Source organism: Staurois parvus, unplaced genomic scaffold, assembly GCF_062004578.1.
Source record: "Staurois parvus isolate SC_StPar_1 unplaced genomic scaffold, SC_StPar_1.0 ptg000233l, whole genome shotgun sequence".
Taxonomy (NCBI): Eukaryota; Metazoa; Chordata; class Amphibia; order Anura; family Ranidae; genus Staurois; species Staurois parvus.
The window spans coordinates 242,549-268,452 of NW_028318029.1; the positions used below are offsets into that span (position 1 = coordinate 242,549).

General features: G+C 38.2%; 1 protein-coding gene across 3 annotated transcripts in view; it reads right to left on the bottom strand.

Annotated features, from left to right (window-relative positions):
* TMTC4 (transmembrane O-mannosyltransferase targeting cadherins 4) overlaps nucleotides 1-25,904 on the bottom strand; it is a 186,354-nt gene that overhangs the window by 124,331 nt on the left and 36,119 nt on the right. For all 3 annotated transcript variants that reach the window (XM_089679945.1, XM_089679946.1, XM_089679947.1), the window contains 4 exons: nucleotides 20,810-21,023; nucleotides 20,080-20,167; nucleotides 988-1,085; nucleotides 496-588 (listed from right to left, as the gene is read on the bottom strand). In XM_089679945.1, coding sequence (XP_089536071.1) covers nucleotides 496-588; nucleotides 988-1,085; nucleotides 20,080-20,167; nucleotides 20,810-21,023 — 493 coding nt within the window. The remainder of the gene's footprint in view (nucleotides 1-495; nucleotides 589-987; nucleotides 1,086-20,079; nucleotides 20,168-20,809; nucleotides 21,024-25,904) is intronic.

Genomic DNA, 25,904 nt, shown 5'->3' on the forward strand with positions numbered 1-25,904 from the left:
AGAATCAAGGCTCATTTAGTGCCAGGTCACATAACAGAGAACCAGGACAATTGCTATTTATCCATTGACAATGTTTATTGTAAAATAAAGATATTAGATATCTGTACAGAATGCATCTCTGGTAGCTCCGATTTTGTTTTGACTATCTGTGCATATGTAAGAGTTTGAAATGTGTCCACATTAAATAAGATTTTAAATAGGTGTGTATCACATATGGAATTGGTATGCCTCTGCTCTGGTAAAATAAGAATGCATGTTATTAAGAGTTACTTCCTAACCACACCTTGCAAATATGGCTTTTGCTCCTTTCAACAAAATGAGTTTGGCTATGTATTCCCACAGCAACAACGAAATCAAAGGGCAGAAGGTTTTTTTCTCAAATAAAAAGACTCTTTCAAGAATGCAACTGAGCGACAGACACGAGATCACACTGTGCAGTAACTGAGGAGCCCAGAATCTGTTCTGAATAGGGAATGGGAAATTGAATACACTCACCTCTGGGGTTTTGTCCCTGTGCAGTACCTTCTGGATACATTCCAGCATGTTTAACTTGCAGATTACAAAGACATCAAATACAGCATTCAAACCCTAGCAAAGACAATAATCTTTTCTTATTTCCATTTCCAGAGACCATAAGCTTCAATGGGGGAGAAAAAAAAAAATCTAAAATATTTAAATTCAACATCAATAAATCAAACTCTTTTTTTACGGTTTTATCAAGAAAATATGAAAAATATATCCCTCTGGGATATTAATTCATGCGTAGCAGCCACACTTTTGTGTGTTGAAATAATGTTCTTATGGAAGCATGTTTTAAATGTTTTGAAAGTTATTTTGTTTTCAATATACTTTCCCTATTTTACCAATTGCTCTTTTCAAGGTAACGTCACTAAGCAAAAAAGTTTTTCGTTTTTAACCATGCAACACAACAAAGATATTATTTTATCAAGTGTGTACGTTTTACGTTATCTAAATTTGTTTTCTTACCAAAACAGTTATGCCTTGCTCTTTACACAACATAGCAACTGCACCAAGAAAAACACTAAATATGACCCAAAACGGTGAGGTATGTTCTCGATTATTAACTGTGGAAGAAAAAAAAAAAAGCAAAAAGATTAATAAAATGCCAGGTTTACACTTTAAAATTTTGTGGAATTTAACACAAGATTAAAATGCATGGTAGATGCATAGGCCTCTGGACTCTAAGTTAAGAAATCTAAAACGAAAATTATAATTTATCCAGTGCTTCATTCAGTCTTGGGCTATCCATTAAAGCTTTACTTTAATATTACAAAGCTTGACTTTTCAAATATGATAGTTCATTATATAGTTGCAAAATGTCCATGATTTTCAGGAGCTGTGTTAAGTGATATATGCCTTTGGAAATGCCTCTGATTTGAACTTCGATTAATCTAAAAGAAATCTGTACCATAAGAAATACAGGGGCTGCCATGTCTAAACAGCTTCTGAAAATGCAAGATACTATGCATGACCGTGTAGATTTCAGTTCTGGATTTTGAGATCTGGATAGACCTCAAACCAGCTGCAATTCCTGCACAGGAATTTACATTAATACCTGCTGCAGCTGGTGTTGAGTGGGTTGCAGGAGCAGGATAGGCTTACTAATTAAAGCAGAGATATAGGCAAAACCTTTTTTTCTCATTTTCAGTAGAGCAAGGGATGAGTATTAGCTCTGTCAGATTCTTTTTGCAATCATCTGGGTACCATTGCGGAGATTTCTTTTCACTTCCTGTCCCATAGCCAAACAGGAAGCGGGAGGAAATCCCTGAAGATTAAGAGAATTCCTTGTGGACTCCCAGGTCACCAGAACCAGTGTCCTCATTGGAAGATTTCCCCTCTATTACTTTTCTGGGTAAAACTCAAAATTAGGCAGTTCCATTTACAATACTTCCACTTTCAATGCTAATGGTAAACAGAACAAATAGAGAGGGTGAATCTCCTTAACAGAAATAAAACCTGACAGGAGTTTTAATCCCTCTACATTGTATCCAAAACAAGAAAAAACATTTTTGCCTTTAGTTATACTTTTACAGACTATTGAACTGTCAATTACAGCCTATGGCAGTGGCACTGTATTTTTGTGGAATAGGTCACACAGGAGGACACACAATACTCTGGGTGGGCTTGTCCAAGCCTGTGCACATACCACCTAAGTATATTAAAGGTTCAACTGAACAGGACACATTCCCACCCTAGCATGCATGTTTTAATTTGCATCTGATCTATCATGTAAGCCATGTACCTGGAACAATACTGCAAATAAATCCATGGTTATTTCAGAACTTCAGATTACATACTTTGGTTATAAAGTAAAAATCCCAGATATTTTTGTTATTAGTTGTGAGAGATTTGCCCAAATAGAGACATATGAATAAAAATCTGACGGAGGTTATAACCCTTTCCTACTCCCCTCACAACTAGAAAATATATTGGCTTGAGTTACACTTTGATAAACAGATGAGTCAGAAATACTGAATATTGGTCACATTTTAATTTAGCCAAGAAATCCATTTAGAAATGATTCATGCTATGGCTACTGTTGGTGGAATAATATTGATAATGATAGTAAACAACAATAAACATTAAGTTGAAAGCATGTTGTCACTGTGTTATCTTTGTAATTTTACTCCAGAGTACACCACATAATTTCACTTATATGCTCAGCAAGACACTGTAGATTACATTTGTGACCATACAACTCTGACGTTAGAAGAATCAATGTCTTCAGAATCAGAAAGAACATGATGTTATTATGGGAAATGTTTTGGAAGTAAGTGGCATTGATCTTGGGTAAAAATGCAGAGAATCTAACTGCTGAATGAAATATGAAATCAATACACTGGCTCAAAGCAAGCAACCTAATAGGTAACAAGAAGCATCTCTAGGGAAACCAACATTAACTACAGCTTTCATAGAATGTCTTCTAGCTGTCACTGACTCAAATGTGGAAATACAACCATATTGCGTAACAAAATACAAAATTAAATACACTGGCTTAAAGTGGTTCAAAAGTCTCAAAATGTTTTACCTTCATGCATTCCATGCATGAAGGTAAAAACCTTGTGTAGCAGCCCCCCAAACACTTACCTGAGCCCCCGCTTGATCCATTGATGTCCACGAGAACCTTGGTTCTCTGGGCACTCTTACTCCTGATTGGATGAGGCAGCAGCAGGAGCCATCGGCCAGTGAGACAATCATGAGAGGTAGGGGGCAGAGCCAAGCTGCAGCTCTGTGTGTGAATGGAAACACAAAACCGCTGCTCAGGAGTGTGCCTGCTTGGGTGCCTCCATAGCAAGCTCTTGCTGTGGGGGCACCCGACAGGAGGGAGGGGCCAGAGCACTGGCAGGGGAACCCGAGAAGAGGATCTGGGCTGCTCTGTGCAAGACCACTGCACAGAGCAGGTAAGTATAACATGTTTGTTGTTTTTAAGAAAAAAAAAAAAAGACTTTAGTATCACTTTAATACACTTACAGTACATAATCACATTTAAATAATTGGTTATTGCAGAAACCTTTGTGTCATTGTTTAAAAACATACTATACACCTGGAAGCTGGAATTCACTGAAGCAGACACCGCTGTTCCAGTGATCTCCACTTTCCTGTGCTCAGCAGACGGCCTGATGCATTGTGAATAAAGGAGGTTAGTCACTCAGCACAGGTGCCATTCAGAGAAAGCTCTGCATACTCAGAAACAATACAAAGCATTCTCTGATTGGATGAGGTGGAGCAGTAAGGTCACGCTCCACCTCTTCTAATCACATTACACTCTGCATTAACTCAGAAAATGCAAAGCAGCTTATTCACAATACATCTGGCCAGCTGCCTAGCAAGGAACTCAGAAGCAAGTGGAGATTGCTGAAGTAGAGGTGTCTACTTCAGTCATTTCCAGCTTTCAGGGCCATCAGTCAGGTATGGCGTTTACATAGTTACAGTTCTTATAGAAAATAATCACCCCCTTTAAAACAATACCATTTTGTTGCTTTGCAGTCTGAAATGAAGACATGCACAGTTTTTGTTTTATCCAGCTGGATTTACTCAGTGCAACTTAAAACATCCAAGTGAAAAAAATAACATCGACATGTCAGAAAAAAATGAAAAAATAAAAAATTCAAAAACAGAAATCACCAAGTTGAAAAAAGGATCACACCATTGTGTCAGTATTTTGTTGAAACACCTTTTGCTTTAATTACAGCCTTTAGTCTGTTGGGATTTGTCTCTACTAACTTTGCACATCTACAATATTTGCCCACTCTTCTTTGCAGAACTGCTCATGTTCAGTTCAAGTGTTAATAAACCCAGGACCCTGCATCACTATATCTGGAATCCTACAGTACACAGAACATGGAAATATACACACTAAACTGAGCATATGCAGAGTGACTCCTAGAGCTCTGTATGATCAGCAGATGGATTGGGAATGCTTTAAATTTGATGGTGACTGTTTGTGGACTGCAGTCTTCAAGTCATTCCACAGATTTTCAATAGGGTTTAAGATTGGGCTCTGACTAGGACATGCAAGGACATTCATCTTTTTCTCCTTCAACCATTGTGTGGTCATTTTTGCTGTGTGCTTTGGGTCACTGTCATGTTGGAAGGTAAACCTTCTTCCCATTGACAACTTTCTGGCAGAGAGCAGTATATTTTCCTCAAGAATTTGCTCCATCCATTTCTCCTTCTATCCTGACAAGTGTTCCAGTCCCTGCTGCAGAGAAATACCCCCATAACAGGATATTACCTCATCCATGATTTAGGCTAGGTTCACAGCTCCGTGTTCCTGTGGGCCACGTTTGCGTGGGCATGAGAGCCCATTCATTTGAATGGACTCCCGTGCCTCGGGACACGCAGGGAAGAAGTCCCTGTACTTCTTCGGAAAATGCAGTCCACATGGGAACCTTGGTTCCCAGTGCGGTTGCGATTTCCAGTGCAGGCGGCGTGCCATTAGAATTAATGGCACCTGCCCGCGGGTCCGCATTCCTCTATGCAGGTGGTGCAGCTGCACGGATTTTTGTGCGGATCCGCAGCGGCATCACCCGCACAGATGTTAACCAGGGGTAACTGTAGGAATGGTGTTATTTGGATGGTGAGCTGTATTGGATTTCTGCCAGACACATTTAGTGTTGAGGCCAAAAAAATCAATTTTAGTCTCATCTGACCATAACACCTTTTTCCATGTGGCCTCAGAATCGTCAAGGTGCATTTTGGCAAGGCTCAGTCATGACTGTATGTGGCCTTTCTTGAGGAGTGGCTTTTTTCTTGCAACCCTCACATATAAGCCACAATTACCACTCTTCCTTGCAAAAACACTCCAAATCCGTCAGATTGCGAGGGCATCTGCTATGCACAGCCCTCTTCAGATCACCGCACAGATTTTCAATTGGATTCAGGTCTGGGCTCTGGCTGGGCCATTCCAAAATCTTAATCTTCTTCTGGTGAAGCCATTCCTTTGTTGATTTGGATGTAAGCTTTGGGTTGTGGTCATGCTGAAATATGAAGTTCCTTTTCATGTTCAGCTTTTTGCAGAAGCCTGAAGGTTTTGTGCCAATATTGACTGGTATTTGGAACTCTTCATAATTCCCTCTACCTTGACTAAGGCCCCAGATCCAGCTGAAGAAAAACAGCCCCAAAGAATGATGCTGCCACCACCAAGCTTCATTGTGGGTATGGTGTTTTTTTGGCGATGTGCAGTGTTGTTTTTGCGCCAAATATATCTTTTGGAATTATGGCCACAAAGTTCAACCTTGGTTTTATCAGACCATAACACATTTTCCCACATGCTTTTGGGAGACTTAAGATGTGTTTTTGCAAAATTTAGCCGAGCTTAGATGTTTTTCTTCGTAAGAAAAGGCTTCCGTCTTGCCACTCTACCCTATAGCTCAGACATATGAAGAATACGGGAGATTGTTAAAGTTGATCCAGGGAGTACCCAATTGCCTCTTGGGGGATCAGGAAGGAATTTTTTTCCCTTCAGGAGCAAACTCGATTATGCTTTGCTGGGTTTTTTTTGCCTTCCTCTGGAACAACTGTGGGTATAGGATAACTTTTTTTTTTTTAATGGTTGAACTGGATTGTCTTTTTTCAGCCAGACTAACTATGTAACTATGTACCACACAGCCAGTACTTTCTAAACATTCCTGCAGCTCCTTTAATGTTGCTGTAGGCCTCTTGGCAGCCTTCCAGACCAGTTTTCTTCTTGTCTTTTCATCAACTTTGGAGGGATGTCCAGTTCTTGGTAATGTCAAAGTTGTGCCATATTTCCTCCACTTTCACTTCATGAATGTCTTCACTGTGTTCCATGGTATATCTAATGGCTTAGAAATGTTTTTTGTACCATTATCCTGGCGGATACCTTTTAACAATGAGACCCTCTGATGCTTGGAACCTCTCTGCAGACCATGGCTTTTGCTGTAGGATGCGACTAAGAAAATGTCAGGAGAGACCTACTAGAATGGCTGAACTTTATTTGGGGTTAATCAGAGGCACTTTAAATTATGGCAGGTGTGTACTGACTCCTATTTAACATGATTTTGAATGTGATTGCTTAATTCTCAACACTGCTACATCCCCAGTTATAAGAGGGTGTGCACACTTATGCAACCACATTATTTTAGTTTTTTATGTTTACTTTCCCTAACAAAAGGTTTGTTTTTCAATTGTACATTTCATAGGTCACATTAAAGGTGGAAAAAGTCCTGAAATGATTTATTTGTGTTTCATTTTTTTACATCACAGAAACCTGACACTTTAAACAGGGTATGTAGACATTTTATATCCACTGTATGTGTATGTTAGTTATGTGTACCCATATTTGGCCCCAGAAACAATGGTGCGCATTTTGCATTTTCTTTTAATCTGGACTAAAATGCAATGATACTGACACTAACTGACAAGGATACTACTTTTAAAAAAAAAAATTCTACTCAAAATATGCTGACTGTGACCTTTGACCCAAACCTTGGACCCCAACACTAACCTGGCCAACCTTGATCGTAATTTTTTTTCTTTATTTTTTCTACTTTTCTATTTTTAATTTATTTAATTTATTTTTTACAAACTTTTTTTTTTTTTGTTAATTTACAGCTTAATCTCCTGCAAGGATAGGAATAAACAACACATCTTCCCCTCCATTCAGAAGAGGAAGTAAACATGGGTGGGCTCACAGTGACTGATCACTGAGAGGCTATCACAACGATCAGGTGACCCGGAACCGGGAGTCCTAGGTCCTGATTGTTGGTGAAAGCCCAGTCTCTGTGTTGGGAGCATGATGTGCGGTGCGCTCCCAACACAAAGAGAGATACGCATATATGCAGCCCCTCAGGAAAAGACCTACTTCCATGAGGCCACCTGTATGTGAACAGTCGTCAGGAAGGGGTTAAGGATATTTCACGTGGTCAAAAAACTGAACATTGTATGAAATATACTGTTAAACATGAATTCCAAATTCATATTTTCAGCACTTATATTGATGGCAAGCTTACAAAATATTTGGTTTTTATGATTAATCATAATTAATAATAAAATGTGTGGCTGGCCTTGAACAAGTGATAGTGTTGAATTCTTCAGTTATAGCTGAGACAGAAAAATGTATTTGAAGTTAAGCTAACTAGCTGGAAGCTGAGTATTCTATAGAAGGGCATAGCTGCTTAAAAGGTCTCTAGTATAGGATGTCATGGGAGTGATCCAAAATAGAATTAGTATGAATGAATGAAATATATATATATATATATATATATATATATATATATATATATATATATATATTCGAATAGTATCTGTGTGTACTTAGTTTATGTTTTAAAGTTGGAAATGTGTTCCATAAGTAGATTTTTGGTTATACAAACGTTATTGAGATATTATGTTGTAAAGATAGATTCAGTAACTTGTCACATGGGTTGGCTGATGCAACATTGTCAGCTTATGAACCCACTACATATGGGCTTGTCAATCAAAAGACGATATATGTAATATCCCCTCCCTTGAATAAAATTGCTCTACTAAGCAGTATTGTTTGCATACAAGGTTCTAAGATCACAAAGTATGATTTCTACATGTAACATAAAAAGACATCCTAAGAGATGCAAAGAGCGCAATACACAACACACAACACATACATACACGTCCGTCCATTCACAGACATGCACAAGCAAAGCATGGAGACACTGTCGTTCTTCACATTCTGAGAAGCTGAAACAGGTGCATTCTCTAAGAGACCTAAGATCATGTCACTTCCTTCTTCTTGCTAAAACTCGTGCTGCATTTGAACAGGACAAGAAGCACATAGGAAGACAGCCATGACAATAAGGGTGACACATCCATGTAACTTCTATTTTGATATTTTTGTGTTACCGACACTGAACGTTTATTTATGATACCTTTTACATTGTTCTTTTAAGCCATTGCATGATAAAATAAAATCACACTTTATTTTTTATTTCACTGGCTCTTTAATTATTACAAAATCGCCTTTAGAAACTAAAGAACTATTATATGTCTCACAGAAAATTCTACATTAATGGCAAGCCCCCATCACAGTCTTTTTTCCATTTTTACGCAGCTCCCCAATCCTTGATTGGGGGGGACGAATCCACAATTTTGTGAATATTCAAATCTTGAGAAAAAGACGATCGAGAACCTAGGAAAGGAAGAGACTAAGGTGATTGACCAGACGTGGACAAAAGGTCCAGTGACTGAGCCGGGTCAAACGAGAAAATCTTCTGATTATGGTGAGTAAAAATTATGGAATTTGATGAATTAGCTACAGAAAGCAAGTTAGAGTTTAAAGATGTTTCTTTATATCCTGATGATGGTTATGACAATACATGTACAATGAATGTTTACAGGCCAATGTTCAGACATAAAAATGTAGATTTACTGTAAACAAACAGCGTAAAAAGATATCTAATATCTTAAATTTGGTAAGCATATTCAACAAAATGATTTTTAATGTTGATTTACCTGCTAAAAATGTTTGTACATTAAAGCACTGTACAGAACACAGAAATGCATGGAAATTTGTCCCAAGATTCTGTTAATTGTCCAAAGTGTGAAAGTGTGTGTGATTGTATACAAGATCTTGAGAAACAAATAGAGTCTAAAACAAATCTTTTGTTAAGACTACAGAATGACAGTAAACAGGTTGCCATGATAACAAACACAGATGACAAACAGAGTGGTTCAAGGTCAAAGCCACAACTTTCCTATATTCCCGAAAGTTCGGAAATAGAAGATATTGGCTCTGATGACGTAACAGAAATTAAACAAAGAATTGTTACGTAAAACTGCAAAACTTAAGTTGCAAATACATAACCAACTAATGAAAGTTTTAAAAGACATCCCTGCTTATGACTCAAAGAGAGATGCGTTTTGCAATGCGGAGATGTTTGAGTCCCACGCAGAACGTAATAAACTTTCAAATTATCAAAGAAATAATTTATTTCATTTATGGTTGCCGATTAATTTTATTACCCGAATAAAAAACATCTGTTATTAATGACAAAGGACAAGAGAAACATAGTGACGCAACAGACAGACTGCGGCAATTGCTGTTAAGTACAACTGGTGAGGACGTACCTTCCATAGAAATGCTAGACCTATTACAGACTACTGCAGAAGACCCTTTTGAGTTTAAAATTAAATTTTCCAAAGCATATAAAATGATATTTGGAGTAGAAAATGAAGAAGACTCAGCTATGATTAAAGCTTTTGTAAAGAAATTTAAGTACCTTGACTCGACATCATTAGCCATAGCACAGGAATGTCAAAATCTGAATGAGACAGCAAGTTTCATTGATAAAATTAGGAGACAATTGAAACAGAGCAATCTCACTTATGAGGTAGCCATGATTCAATGTGACAAAAATAGTCAGGCAGCAGTTATGTTAGGAACTACCGGTCCCAGTAAGAATGACAACTCACCCATATGTAATATAAAAGGTTTTAATAATACAGGTCATTCCACTGCTAGACGGGTGTCTAATGTAACATTTGAAGTACCTGGGCTAGTGAAAAACTAACACTGACATTTTGTTTTGTCACGGTGCAGAGAATATTCTTGGCATTGATGTAATCAATAAACAGAAGTGGATTACTGATATGATGACTAAAGTTGTTTGGAGGAATCCATCTAAGCCCAAATCGGTGTTAATTGATCCTTCTGTATATAGTAATGTTGGTTCCATTACTAATATGTCTACAACACAAAAATGGCCTGATACTAATGGTAATTGTGCTTGAAAGGAAGCGGTACAACATTTTCCAAGTTTGTGGTCAAGGTTTACAAATGACATAGGAACTTTGAAAAATACAGAACTGAATATTGAGGGAAAAGATCCAGAACCTCTTAATCAGTATGAATTACCACTAGATTCAATAGGACCACTTTCTGCCATTATTCAAGAGTTTGTACAACTTGGCATTTTAAAGAAAGCACAATCAGTGGTAAATAACTGTATTTGGCCTATCAAAAAAGCTGATAATTCATATTCTTTGTCAGTTGACTTCAGCACACTGAATAAAACAGATTACAAATAACAAAGCAGTTGTTCCTGATCATTCTAATATCAAGTTACATTTGGATGACAAGGCCAAAGTGTTCTCAGTACTAGAAGTTGCTAACAGCCATTTTTCCATCCCCTTAGCTAAAAGTTGTCAGTACAAGCTAGCTTTCAAGTTCCAGAAAAAGACATATACATTCACTCGATAAATAGCTGGCCTAGATATCAGTGATGGTGTAGTCCATGAGTCTATAGCAAAAATGCTATCAAAGTTCTCAAGGCCAAAATGCATTTTTCAACATGTAGATACGATTATGCAGAGTATGCAGAATATTGATGAACATATTGTTCTTTTGTCGGAGTTGTTTATGTTGTTACAGGTTGCAGGCCTAAAATTAAACACGGAAAGAGTTCAGCTGATGAAAAGTCAGGTAAAATACCTTCACATGCAGATTAGTCAAGGAAAGAGCTAATTATTGCAAGAAACAGTCAGAGCTATCACTTCTATTCAAATTCCAACAACTCATAAAGCATTGCATCAATTTTTGAATAAAATAAATAATTGCAGAGAGTTCATACATGGTTTCGCTGAGAAAGTAAAACCATTATATATATCTTTTTAAAAATGATATAGTTGACCAATAGGGTCCAAATGAGAAAAATGCTTTAGAAGTGTTGAAAAAAGATTTGCAGAATGCTCCAGCATTAGATACATTAGGTGTTTATTCTGAAGCCCCTTTCGTTTTTGAAAACTCATGTATCTGATAATGCAATTTCAGTAACTGTCTCAATTAAAAGACGGTAATGAGAGAATAATTAGTTACTTCTCCAGAGTTGTATCATCATTGGAAAAAACTTTTGAGTCAGGTGTACAGCAACTTAGCTGTTTATTATAAAATCAAAGCATCAGAGACCATAGCGAAGTCAAACAAGATCATATTACAGACTCCTGACTACTCACTAAGAGGAATTCTTGAGGAAGATGGTTTCAGAGAATGTCATGAAAGGTATCCTCAATGGTTTAGAGCAGTGGTGGGCAACCTTTTTTTTCAACTGAGCCAAATCTCGCCAAAACCATGATTGAAATTTATTTTGAGAGCCACATTTTTAAAACTGAAAATACATCTCCCATATAGTAATTCATCCCCCATAGTAATTCATCCCCCATATAGTAATTCACCCCCCATAGTGTAATTCATCCCCCATAGTAATTCATCCCCCATATAGTAATTCATCCCCCATCGTAATTCATCCCCCATAGTAATTCATCCCCCATATAGTAATTCATCCTCCATATAGTAATTCATCCCCCATAGTAATTCATCCCCCATATAGTAATTCATCCCCCATAGTAATTCATCCCCCATATAGTAATTCATCCCCCATAGTAATTCATCCCCCATATAGTAATTCATCCCCCATAGCAATTCATCCCCCGTATAGTATTTCATCCCTCGTATAGTATTTCATCCCCCGTATAGTATTTCATCCCTCATATAGTATTTCATCCCTCATATAGTATTTCATCCCCCATATAGTAATTCATCCCCCATATAGTATTTCATCCCTCATATAGTATTTCATCCCTCATATAGTATTTCATCCCCCCATATAGTATTTCATCCCCCCATATAGTATTTCATCCCCCCATATAGTATTTCATCCCTCATATAGTATTTCATCCCTCATATAGTATTTCATCCCCCTATATAGTATTTCATCCCTCATATAGTATTTCATCCCTCATATAGTAATTCATCCCTCATATAGTATTTCATCCCTCATATAGTAATTCATCCCTCATATAGTATTTCATCCCTCATATAGTATTTCATCCCTCATATAGTAATTCATCCCTCATATAGTATTTCATCCCTCATATAGTATTTCATCCCTCATATAGTAATTCATCCCTCATATAGTATTTCATCCCTCATATAGTATTTCATCCCCCCATATAGTATTTCATCCCTCATATAGTAATTCATCCCCCATATAGTAATTCATCCCTCATATAGTAATTCATCCCTCATATAGTATTTCATCCCCCCATATAGTATTTCATCCCCCCATATAGTATTTCATCCCCCATATAGTAATTCATCCCTCATAAAGTAATTCATCCCTCATATAGTATTTCATCCCCCCATATAGTATTTCATCCCTCATATAGTATTTCATCCCTCATATAGTATTTCATCCCCCCATATAGTAATTCATCCCTCATAAAGTAATTCATCCCTCATATAGTATTTCACCCCCCACAGTACTATCCCCCCCCCCTTCTAGTAAGCCAAGTCCCCCGTGTCAATTCACTTACCTTTTGCGTTCCTCTCGCTGTCTTCCCGCGCCGTTCGGGTCTTCAGGGCGGACTGTGAGAGGAGCCTAGCTCCCCTCCCCTCACGTTCGGCACGCTGCCCCGCCTACACACATCCTGACAGCCACATCCGCGGGCCGGATTAAAAGGTCCGCGCGGACTTTTGGGGCTGCCAACCGAGAGGAGGCAGGGGAGCGGCCGACCGAGAGGAGGGAGGGGAGCGGCCGACCGAGAGGAGGGAGGGGAGCAGGCGCCCGGCACACAGAAGAGCCGCATTAGAGTGGGTAAAGAGCCGCATGTGGCTCGCGAGCCGCGGCTTGCCGACCACTGGTTTAGAGCATTGTCAGCCAAACACATTGAGATAGATGTAACAGGAAGACATTTTCAGGAAAACACACCAACGCATGTTTGTACAACTGTATCAGAAAAGTCTTTACCTCACATTCTCAGCATAAGAACTGAGAAAGGTGTTGAACCAGTATGTATTACTGAAGAACAGTCTAACACCAGAATAATGACATCAGCACAGAAAACAGTTACACATATTTCTAATTTTATAGAGATGAGAACAAAGGCATAATTCATTGTCCTCTCTGGGGTGATACAAAACCTTTGTTTGTGAAAACAGGGTTTTGAGTCATGACCAAAAAAGAGATGTTGCGTCCTGTCATACCGAAATTTCACACTACTTTTGTATTATTTTTGGTCATCTTAGACAGGACAAGGACAGTACATTGATATACAGAAGTTTTCTATGAAGAGAAATATAAAGTGATGTTACTTCACATATAGTGTTCCAAATTCATAAAACTATTGTCCCATAATTTTGGACATTTGTTGAAAAAAGGTACAAGAATAATGTACCGTATATACTTGAGTATAAGCCGAGTTTTTCAGCACATTTTTTTGTGCTGAAAAACGGCCCCCTCGGCTTATACTCGAGTCAACGTCTGCAGGTGGGACACGAGGCTCCGTCAAGGGGGGCGCGTACAGGGGTGGGCAGAGGGCTGCTGTCTCTTACCTGGCTCCCACGATGATCCATCCAGGAAGCGCTGCTCCTTCCGTCACTCCGGCCACTCCCTCACTCATGCCGCTCGGCTCCGCCTCCTCACCGGTGATTGGCCGCCAGAACTGTAGCTCAGGAAAGGTACACAGGCGGCCAATCACGGGCGAGGAGGCGGAGCCGAGCGGACCCGCGAAAATCGAGTGAGGGAAAAGCCGGTAAGTGTGCAGTGCAGAGGTGCTGCTGCAACCACATATGCTGGCTGCAGCAGCACCATACTGCAACAGGGGTCAGCAAGTGTCATTGGTGTCAGTGGGAGGAATAGTGCCGCATCATTGGTGTCACTGATACTAATGATGGGGCATTATTCCTCCCACTGACACCAACGATGGGGCACTATTCCTCCCACTGACACCAATGATGGGGCACTATTCCTCCCACTGATACTAATGATGGGGCATTATTCCTCCCACTGACACCAACGATGGGGCACTATTCCTCCCACTGACACCAATGATGGGGCACTATTCCTCCCACTGATACTAATGATGGGGCATTATTCCTCCCACTGACACCAACGATGGGGCACTATTCCTCCCACTGACACCAATGATGGGGCACTATTCCTCCCACTGATACCAATGATGGGGCACTATTCCTCCCACTGACACCAATGATGGGGCACTATTCCTCCCACTGATACCAATGATGGGGCACTATTCCTCCCACTGACACCAATGATGGGGCACTATTCCTCCCACTGATACTAATGATGGGGCTTATACTCGAGTTAATAGTTTTTCCCAGTTTTTTGTGGTAAAATTAGGTACCTCGGCTTATATTCGGGTCGGCTTATACTCGAGTATATACGGTAAACTGTTTGTGCCAAAGTAATGACACTGCATTTCTTTTCAGAAATGGCATCTAAAACCAAATATGGAGCGTAACAATCTCCTGCAAAGCTAAAGTCAAGGAATTCAGAAGTTAAAGAAGAGATCTTCTCAGGAAGAAGATTGGACAAAAGTTTTATACTTCATACTTATGACTGCTTTATCACGTTCAGCATAATTTTTCTAATTTTACATAACTTAAAGAAGAAGATATTTTATAGATATTGCATGAAGAAAACATTCATCAGAAGAAGTCTATCTACTACTGATAAAATAATGTATTATTGAAAACATTGGTATAGGCCACATGTACATTTTTGATGATCCTCTTATTCTGATACTAACATCCATATTAGGATAATAATATTATTATTATTATTATTTTTACACATTCATATACTGAATATGTTTTGGCTAATGCTTCACAGAGTCATTCTAGTTAATAGAACATCTTTTGTTAAAAGGTTAAAAAAAAAAAAACACAATCGCATTTTAGACACATTTTAGAATGTAAAGTATATTTCCAGAGAGCTAAAATATTATTGCACAAATATGGAAATATATTATTACATAAATTAATATATTATTATTGCATTACTATTATTATCATCCTATATCATATTTAAAATCAGTATTGTGATTAGGAATTTTTATAGAAAGAGAAACTGAAGAGAGGAGAACAGAGATTAGAAGGAAAGTTATTTCTAGCTGGTCCAGTTCTGAAGAATAATATGTCAGATCATTTGATACAAGGCTGTGTGAGTGGGCCATGGATTAAGTGTGCATTTGTTAATTAATTGGATTAATCATAATTAGGGGGAATTGTTAAACATTAATTCCAAATTCATAATTTGGCACATACTGTATATTATATTGATGGCAAGCTTGCAAAATATTTGGTTTTTATGATTATTCATAATTAATATTAAAATGTGTGGTTTGCCTTGAACAAGTGATAGTGTTGAATTTTTCAGTTATAGCTGAGACAGAAAAATGTATTTGGAGTTAAGCTAACTAGCTGGAAGCTGAGTATTCTATAGAAGGGCAAAGCTGCTTAAAAGGTCTCTAGTATACGATGTCATGGGAGTAAACCAAAATAGAATAGTATGAATTAATACATACATATTCTAGTAGTATCTGTGTGTATTTCATTAATGTTTTATAAGTTGGTAATATGCGTTACATAAGTAGATTTTTGGTTATACAACATTATTGAGATATTATGTTGTAAAGATAGATTCAGTAACTTGTCACATGGGTTGGCTGATGCAACATTGTCAACTTATGAAACCACTACATATGGGCTTTTCAAACAAAAGACCATATATGTAATATCCCCTCCCTTCAATGACATTGCTCTACTAAGCAGTATTGTTTGCCATAAAAGGTTCTAAGATCACGTATTATGATTTCTACATGTAACATAAAAAGACATCCTAAGAGATGCAAAGGGCGCAATACACAACACATACATACACGTCCATCCATTCACTCACAGACATGCACAAGCAAAGCATGGAGACACTGTCGTTCTTCACATTCTGAGAAGCTGAAACAGGTGCATTCTCTAGGAGACCCAAGATCACGTCACTTCCTTCTTCTTGCTAAAACTCACGCTGCATTTGAACAAGACAAGAAGCACATAGGAAAATAAGGGTGACACATCTTTAAAACTTCTGTTTTGATATTTTTGTTTTACCTATACTGAAATGTTATTCATGATATCTTTTACATTGTTATTTTAAGCCATTGTGTGACAAATAAAATCACACTTTATTTTTTATTTTGCTGGCACTTTAATTATTCCAAAATCGACTATAGACACTAAAGAATTATTATATGTGTCTCAGAAAATTCTACACATGCCCACTATGATTTCAAAGGAAGAGGGTAAACTAGATGCAAAATTGCAGAAGATTTTTGGTATCTCAGAATCTGCAGTGTGAGAAACATATGAATTACAAAGGTCCTCAGTTGGCTGTTTTTTTAAACAGTACACACCAAATGCCAGGGTAATGTGTAGCACTAAAAACAAGGGATATTGGCCTTAGAAGGAGGATTTAAAAAAAAAGCCATATCTGAAACTGGCAAATAAAAATGGAAAAGCTGACAAAATATTACAGACATTTCTCACTTAGGTTCTTCTTTTTGATCCAAACAGAAAGATAATGGAGAAGCACATTCTGCTTTCTGTCAAACATAGAGAAGGAAATGTAAATGTATGGGGCTGCTTTAGTGTTGGTAAGTTGCAGAGTGAATGAACTAATGAACCACAAAGTTAAGCTTTTACAATGTCATGGAACCCCCTGTGATCAGTGCAATATGAATCATACTTCTAAACTATACAAACCCTATTTGTTGAAGTAACAGGAAGCCCAAGTGCTGCCTCTGAAGAACTGGCATCTACAAATCACTTAATCCTAGCAAGCTCTTGTAGGCAGAGCTTCGCTGAAATATCAGACAAAAATTCCCTGCAAGCCAGTTACAGCTTTAGAAAGAGCTACAATAACATTGAAATTTCCCACTGAATATCTTCCCATACTGACAGGTAGATAGCCAAAGGTCAGCAAAGCTGAGATTGCTATAAATGGTGGTTTCAGTGATGAATGTAAAGTACGATAAATAGAAAAATTATACAAAATAAAGACAATGCTCTACCATTGTCAATGAACTGTAATTGCTGACCACTGTAATTCTAACTGAATAAAAGGATCAACTGCTACATGAAAGTTTGCAGAATACTGAGAGATACACAGAAATAGAGAGTGTGTGTGTAGGCATACACATACACACGCATACTACATATATGATCAGTTATTTTAGCAAAATTCTATTCAAATATATTGTAATAACTGTCATTGTACTGGGATACATACATGAAGCACAAAGATGCTACAAGTAAACTGGAATGTGCTGGAGAGTCTGTATTAGCAGATACTTAGTACATTTTCTGTAGATATAAACTCTTATTTGCATCTATGGAGTTCAAGTGACAGATGATGTAACTACGAATTATATATAGGTCAGCAATCAAGAAAAGTTCTTGTCCATTAGAGTTCTGTTATTTAATGGTAATGATTTTGTTAAAAGTTTTTTAAAATATTCCTCACCCAGTGCAGAATGGACAATTTATCAAGTTTATAACATTTAACACAATTTTTCATTGGAAAACAGTTGTATTTTCTCATCAGGTTTCCTCTGCAGAATATACTTATGGATGCGTTAGTGCTTTTATCAGAGGCAGTCATGAATCCTTTGTTCTCATCTAACAGCAGGGATTTCTCTATAAAATATGAAAGGTCAGAGCACTGCTATTTTTTGCATATGTTAAAGACAGTGCACTTAAAACAGATGTGAGAGCTCCACGAAGGCCAGGCATAAATGGAGAACCTCATTTGTTGTGAACATACATAGGAGATCTTAACAAGCACCGTGCACACAAATCTGTGGCTAACTTTTGACTTAAATATTTTCCTAAACATGTAGTGAAAGATTGAAATTTTGTCACTGTAGTGTGTACGTCAAAAAAAACTTATGAAGGAATAAATGCAGTGCCCATCCAAACATTTTCCATCTGAATGAGGAGGGAGCACATTTTAATTGCGGTTTGTGTTTGTATCCCTTAGTGTAATTTAGTAAAATCTATGCTACAGTTTTTTTTTTGTGTACAGTGCCTCAAAAAACTATACATACCTCTTTTTCCACGTTGTCATGTTACAACCAAAAGCATTAATGTATTTTATTGGGATTTTATATGGTAGACCAACACAAAGTGGCACATAATTTTGAAGTGGAAGGGAAATGATAAATGGTTTTCAAAATTTTTTACAAATAAATATCTAAAAAGTGGCGTGCATTTGCACCTTTTGTTGCAGTTACAAGCTGCAGGTCTTTAGGGTATGTCTTTACCAGCTTTATACATCTAGAGAGTGAACTTTTTGCCCATTCATCTGCAAAATAACTCAAGCTCTGTCAGATTGTAAAGATCGTGTTTGAACAGCAATTTTTAAGTCAATTGAATTTAGGTCTGGATTTTGACTGGGCCATTCTAACACATGAATATGATTTGATCTAAACCATTCCATTGTAGCTCTAGCTGTATGTTTAGGGTCATTGTCCTGCTTGAAGGTGAACCTCTGTCCCAGTCTCAAGTATTTTGCAGACTCTAACAGGTTTTCTTCTAAGATTGCTCTGTATTTTGGCTCCATCCATCTTCCCATCAACTCTGCCCAGCTTCCCCGTCCCTGCTGAAGAAAAGCATCCCCACAACATGATTCTGCCAACACCATGTTTCATGGTGGGGATGGTGTGTTCAAAGTGATGTGCAGTGTCAGTTTTCCATACATAGAGTTTTGCTTTTAGGCCAAAAAGTTCAATTTCTGGTCTCATCTGACCAGAGCACCTTCTTCCAAATGTTTGCTGTGTCCCACACATGACTTCTCGCAAACTGCAAATGGAACTTCCTATGGATTTCTTTCCACACTGGCTTTCTTCTTGTGGGGGTTTTTATTGGATTTTTTTTCTACTTTCATGTATATTTTTATTTTTTAAACTTATGATTTTATTGCTGTCACACAGGGGACCAATAGCCTATGAATGACAGGTCCTCTTTGTAGGAAGGAGGGAGAGGGGAGGCAGTTTGTGCAAGGAAGGGGCAGGAGAGGAGCAGTGTATACAGAGAGGCTCCCTCACTGCCTGTCACTATATGTTGGTGCCGATTTTAAATGCAATTACCGGCTTTTTTTCTTCTTCACGATAGCTCACAGAATTAGCTGTCACTTTCCCCAGAGCTAAAGGAAACTTTGTTTCTTTTATCTTGAGAAAATATCTAAAAGGAAACATAGTTTATTTTAACTCTGGGAAATAAACTAAAAGGAAACTTTGTTTCTTTTAGCTGGGGGGGAAGTGACAGCTGATTCTGTGTGCTATAGCGAAGAAAAAAAAAAGCCGGTAATTACATTTCAGCTTATATGTTTTGGTGGCCAAATTTTGGTGCATCCCTATAAAATACATGTACATTTTTGGTTGTAACATGACAAAATGTGGAAACGTTCAAGGGGTATAAATACTTTCTCAAGGCACTGTATATGAAACCCATGTACCTGTACTCCTTGCCAGCCAAGTGGCCAGATAATTTTTAAATGTATTCATCTGCTGTGGCTGGTTTACTGTAATAATTGCTGACAAGTCATTTGGTCAAGGGAAAAGAAAAGCATCACATTTATTGGTTTAGCAACTTGGGTGGTTGATTTTTAAAAAAAAATAAAGAACAGAGATCTCCCTCAGATGAACTTCATTAACATACTGTTTTAATTTAAGTAGTAACACAGCTTTTGTACTATGAATAGGAATACTTACATCCTGGTAGAGCTTTGCAGTATCCAAGAAATGATAAAACAACAAATAATGCACACAGAAGATCTGCCCTGCCAACAATTCCAGACACCTATACATAAAAGATAGCATTCTGAGACCAACAATCCACAAAAATAACTTTCACTTTGAAAATTCTTATTAATAAACATATTTTTCACTAAAAAATAAACACATTTTAAAAACTAAAGCAGATGTCAGATTTCTTTGCTTGCAAAGGATGGTTTCTGGTACCTTCTGTGTTTACATTTGCCCTGAATCAGAGTATCACTCTTTCTGGTTGTTTTTGTTATGCAATGAAAATGCAATTGGTTGCAATGCAAACTGTTGGCCTTATATGTAATTCACATTGTTAAGCTAATAAAAGGGAGTTGCGGGGCACCCAATCTTCCCCAAACCCTAGGGATGAATACAAACAGTGGTTTCTAGATGCTACTGTTGAGCTGCCTGCTATTGCTTACTAAACTAAAACCCTCCAAACCACTGTGATAAAGTTAATGGAGTGGCCATAATACAGTAAGAATAATCTGTTGGAGGTGAATTGTGAATATTGTGGAGTCCATATTTTAGTTCTCACAGGAACATGGCTGTACAAATGTGCAACTGTACACATCCAAAGGAATTACACAAACTCAAAAATTAGTAAAAGCAAATTTTAACTTTTTCCTATTTAAAAAGTGCAACTATTTGATTTTGTGTGGGAACAGATACTTACACATTCTGTGTGTACAGGATGGACTGCAAACAATAAAGCACTTAGCAGCGCAGATTTTGGAGCATACAGGATTTTCTTGCCTTTGTCAGTAGCTCCACTGCAAAACAGCAGTGAAAAAACTTCAAGCATCAGGACAGAGACTATGCAATGTAGTAGTATGTTGACCACGTGAAAACCAGCTGGGTGCAGACCTCCTGCCAAATTGTAATTGATCCTGAAAGAGAAAGTAAAATGAAACTTATGTAAAGTAAAATAGTTTAATTTGGTTTAAATTTTTGATAGGGTGGAGTGTGGTTAAAACCCTTCTCAGGTTTATTTTTGGATTTCTGTGTATGGGTCCCTCTGGGGAGATTTTCCATCCCTTCCAGCCTCAAGATATGCCAGAAAGTAAGAAAAGATCTCACTAAAGAACGAGTAATCCTCTCTTAGTGTCAGTTCACGGTTTTCAGTTTTAGCTTGATGTGGTGCCATATATTTTCAGTAGCACCCGGACGCACACACATAGCATTACCCCCCAAAGCACATTAAAGTGTAACTTTAGTCAGAAAATTAAAGTTCTGCTTCAGGCTGGTCCCTTTAGCATGTCTAGCTATGTAAAACATGAAAAAAGGGCCTATACTGTTTAAAATCCAGTGATACACTGTCTCACCCTGCTCTGCACATGCTCAGTTACGCTCTATTTTTAGGCACTGTCGAATTTGTAGAGGCCGATCTGCCTTAAAGTGTAATTAAACCCTCCTATCCGTTACAGCCAAGGAAGCTCTGTGTGAGCTGCAACTGCCATGATACTGCACATGTGATCAGTGATGACACCAGCCATTTGATGGTTTGACAGTTTGGTTGAGGACACAAGCAAATGTGGAAGGTGGCAGTTAGCAAGGAAAAATGTCACCAGCATACCGAGGATCACCAATATGGGTCCAAAGGTTTTAATGAACAGTCACATAGTTACAGCAAGGCATCGTTTCGGAGTCTCGCATGTGACATGCCTGATGAAGGGGTCCTGCGAGACTCTGAAACGTTGCCTTGCTGTAACTATGTGATTATTCATTAAAACCTTTGGACCCATATTGTTGATCCTCGAAGTGCTGGTGACATTTTTCCTTGCTGATTTTGTTAGGTTCCAGCCGACGGTCGCTGCAGCACCCACTTATACACAAAGCCATTTTTACCGCAGGAACGTGTGCGTTTGGAGTTAGCAATCCCGGTTTTAGTTCTGTTTATTATTTACTGCTGTTCAGGTGCTCTGGGCTTCAGCAAAATGGCAACCTTCAGCAGGAAGAAACAGAAGCAATACTGGAGGCAATTTACAGCACACACTAATTTTGGTAGCATAATTATTAATGTGGAATGCATGTTCCTCGCTAAAGAATATTATTTTTTATTAAGTTGTTATGGGTAAAGTTCCACTTTAATCCACGGTGTGAATAAACCCTAAGGGCTTGTTCACAGGTGTGTAAATACCCTGTGTTTAAAGCCTCTTAACTTCCCTTCAATGCCTGCCATGAATATTACTGTGGGCACCACACAGTGCAGTACACATAGGTGTGGTAGCGTTGTGTTAAAAACTAAGCACCATGTTGCTTTCATGAGGCATTGCTGCTTGTCAGCTACGTCTATTAATGTCAATCGTAGAACAGCGTAACCACGCCTATAGGAGTTTACAGCGCATTAGTGAATCATTTAAAAAGCGTTAGCAGGGTGATGGGAGAGAGCCAGAGGAAGTTCTTGTATCCCAGAATGCACTGGGAAATGTAGCAAGAACTAGGACAGAGCAGCATCAGCCACTTCCTTTTGTACAGAGCAGTCGAGTGGTAACTCCATTTGCTTCTGTGTGCAGGCAAAAGCATCAAGACAGCCAGCAATATTGACCGTGCCAGGCAGGAGCAGAGGCAATGAGCATTATTGCTAGTGGCAAAGCTTTTTGTATCAGAAAAGTGTCGGTGACAGCTAGAGTCAGTGCCAGCAAGTGTCGGTGCGAGCAAATGACTGTGACAGTCTTTCCAAAATCATTTTCAACTCGACCAAGCCAAGTGTCTCAGAAATCACAGTATACGAATCCATCATACAGAGAAATCACTAAAATATCTGCTACCACACCATAACCTAAACATGCATCAAAGCAGATCATTTCCTCTACATCACTTCCCCTAGAAAAGCAGCACTTTCATGGGCGTTTGATAAGCTTTTCTAATGCTTTTTCAATGTTTAAAAAAGTGTCCAAAATACTTCATACACATTGCCTCATTTTTCATAAATCAACACATGTATGAACTAGCCCTTAGATAGCTGTCATTGGAACTAGTGTCCCCATTAAAATATATGCTCACTGTTCCTGTACCAGTAAGTTAAAAGGTTTAGATTTTCTCTCACTTACAATAGTCAGCACTCCAAAAAAAGAGGGTAAAGCTCCAAAACAAGAGCACAGATAGCAATAAAAACCTGATTTTAAACCTTCCCTACACTACCCAAAATGAAACACACACTGTAAACAGCACCAGAATGTATTTACCAAAACTTACAATACTGTAGCAAGAGAAAAATCATACTTTACTCAGAGAAGGTGAATAAAAACTGAAAATGCACTCACAACGAGTAACATATCCATAGAGACACAGTCAGTACCAAACTAACAAACAAAAACACATCAGCAGTGTCAAAGCACCCTGCTGCTAGGATTGCTAGGATTGTCTCTTAAACAGAATAGTTACTCATGTAATCAGGCTAAGACTATTGTGTAGCAGCAAGTGTATACAGAGCAGTGGTCTGCAGTATATAACATACAAAACAGCAGGCAGTGCTCAGTAGGAGAAAAAAAGCCCAACATAAGTGGGAGGAAAAAAAATGCCCCAACATCAGTGATTAGAAAAGAGTGGTTGGAAGAATGTTCCCATGTCCATATCACTGAAAGAGAAACAAATGCCCCAGCTTCAGCTAGAAGAGTAAAATGCCCTGGCTGCAATAATTAGGGAAGGCATATATATACAAATCAAATTCCACGCAATCAAAATATATATCCCTAAAAGCCATAAAAAGTAATGTGAATACATAAAAGACATCATACAAATGCAATGCATCCGTATATAGATAAATAAATACAAGTTACTAAAAAAAGACTCATCTATATGTATATCATCATTAAATATAAAGTACCAAATCCAAAACACTATTATGCAAAAATAGGCATCCACACCTGTGCAAAGAACATGGAAATAGTGAAAAACAAACTATAGTGAAATAAATAAATGTATGTAAAAAGTCCACTGCTTTCTTCTTCCACCTTAAAATGAATCCATATGGAAAAAACATTGATCAGTTCAGGTATTTAAACAAATCACCACCACAAGAAGTGCTTCTTCCACCTTCCAAACAGGCTGCTTGCCTCAGGTTTTGACCTGTTACACTAGGTCAATATACGGCTTGTCCTTTAAAAGGGCTCTGTCTCCATGCAGCTTTTATCCAAGTCTTAGCCTCACAAGAAAAACCATTCCTCCATATATTTGCTCAGAGGAACAAAAAGAACACCATTGCATATCTCAGCTCACCATAACAGTTTATTAAAATAAAGGGTTAAAATCTCACTCACAAAAATTAGTGCACTACATCCAGTGCACAAAGAATAGATTGCCTCTTTAAAACCAACAATTTCCACCTTAAGGCTTGACTTTGGCTTCAGATACATCTCCAAGACTTCCGGTTCCTGTTTGCATGATGACGAAATCGGGCCACACCCTGGACGCGCTTTGTCATCAAATCATGGCTGCTTCAGAAAGAAGGGCTCTTCTGAAGCAGCTGGTCATCCAATCACGACTGCTTCAGAAGAAAGGATCCTTTTGAAGCAGTCATTATTGGATGACGAAACGCGTCAAGGGAGAATATATTTCTTTGGTGTGGGAACATATGAAAACAGCTGCAGCAATCACTTTTTTGAAATTTGGTCCACAATGTTTGTGGTAGTGCTGGAGTTTTGAAAAAATATCTAATAATAATTAGAGAAGGGTAATCAGAAAAAATGCCTAAGCATCAGTTGATAGAATAAAATACCCGTCTACAATAATTAGGGTAGGGTAATCAGAAAAAATGCCCCAGTATCAGTGGTAGGAAAAATGTCCTAGGGAAAGTGGGAGGAAAAACATCCTGCCACGAGTGAAGGAAAGAACACCCGAGAGTTGGTGTTTGCTAGGAGGAAGCACACCCCAGTGTGGGTGGCCACCTGGAGGAAAATATTAGGGACCTGAGGTAGGTGAAGGCCTTATGTTATAGTGAACATCTAGAAATGTTAATTGATCCTAAGGAGTACCCTGAGAAAAATGTACTTTTCTTTTAACAGCTCCTTTATAAATTTGCATATGTCAAAATATGGTCAATTAGGAATCCCCCCATCCCACTATACGGACATGGGCAGCAATGATAAAAATTAAGGAGAAATGAAGCTTCAGAATCTTTGCCAGGATTTAATGACTTCCTGTATTTCGGTCAGCCTTCTTGTAATAGCAATCAGAATGGCTAAGTAGCCGCTTGATTGCTATTACAAGCATCAGGAGGGAACATCCCCCCCCTCCCCCTGCCTTCCGTGGTTTGCTCGGGCTCCCCCATGCCACCAGGAGACCCGAGCAGCCAGCAAGCGCATTTGCCGGCTGGCTGGAAAATCGAACAAAGCTGGGATCGGCTTGGATAGGCTCTCTGTTATAGTAAACCAGAAGTGATGACCTGACATCACTTCTGATTTACTTGGAAGTAAATGGCATCATTTTCATAAAAATAAAAGCATTCAAAAACACAGATCTTGGTGTTTTGAATGCTTTTAAGTGCAGATGAGGGATTTGGGGTCTTATAGACTCCAGACCTATCCCTAAAGAGTACCTGTCACATGCCTATTGCTGTCACAAGAATGTTTACATTCCTTGTGACAGCAATAAAAGTGATTAAAAAAAGCAACAGTGTAAAAATAATTTTAAAAAAATGATAATAAAGGGAAAAAAAAATTAAAGTGCCCTGTCCTTCCAACATCAGACCTCCTCCATAAATTTAATGTGGTAACCTGTAAAGGCTTTTAAAGCCTTGCCTATGAATAGTAAAATTTACGTAGTTTGTC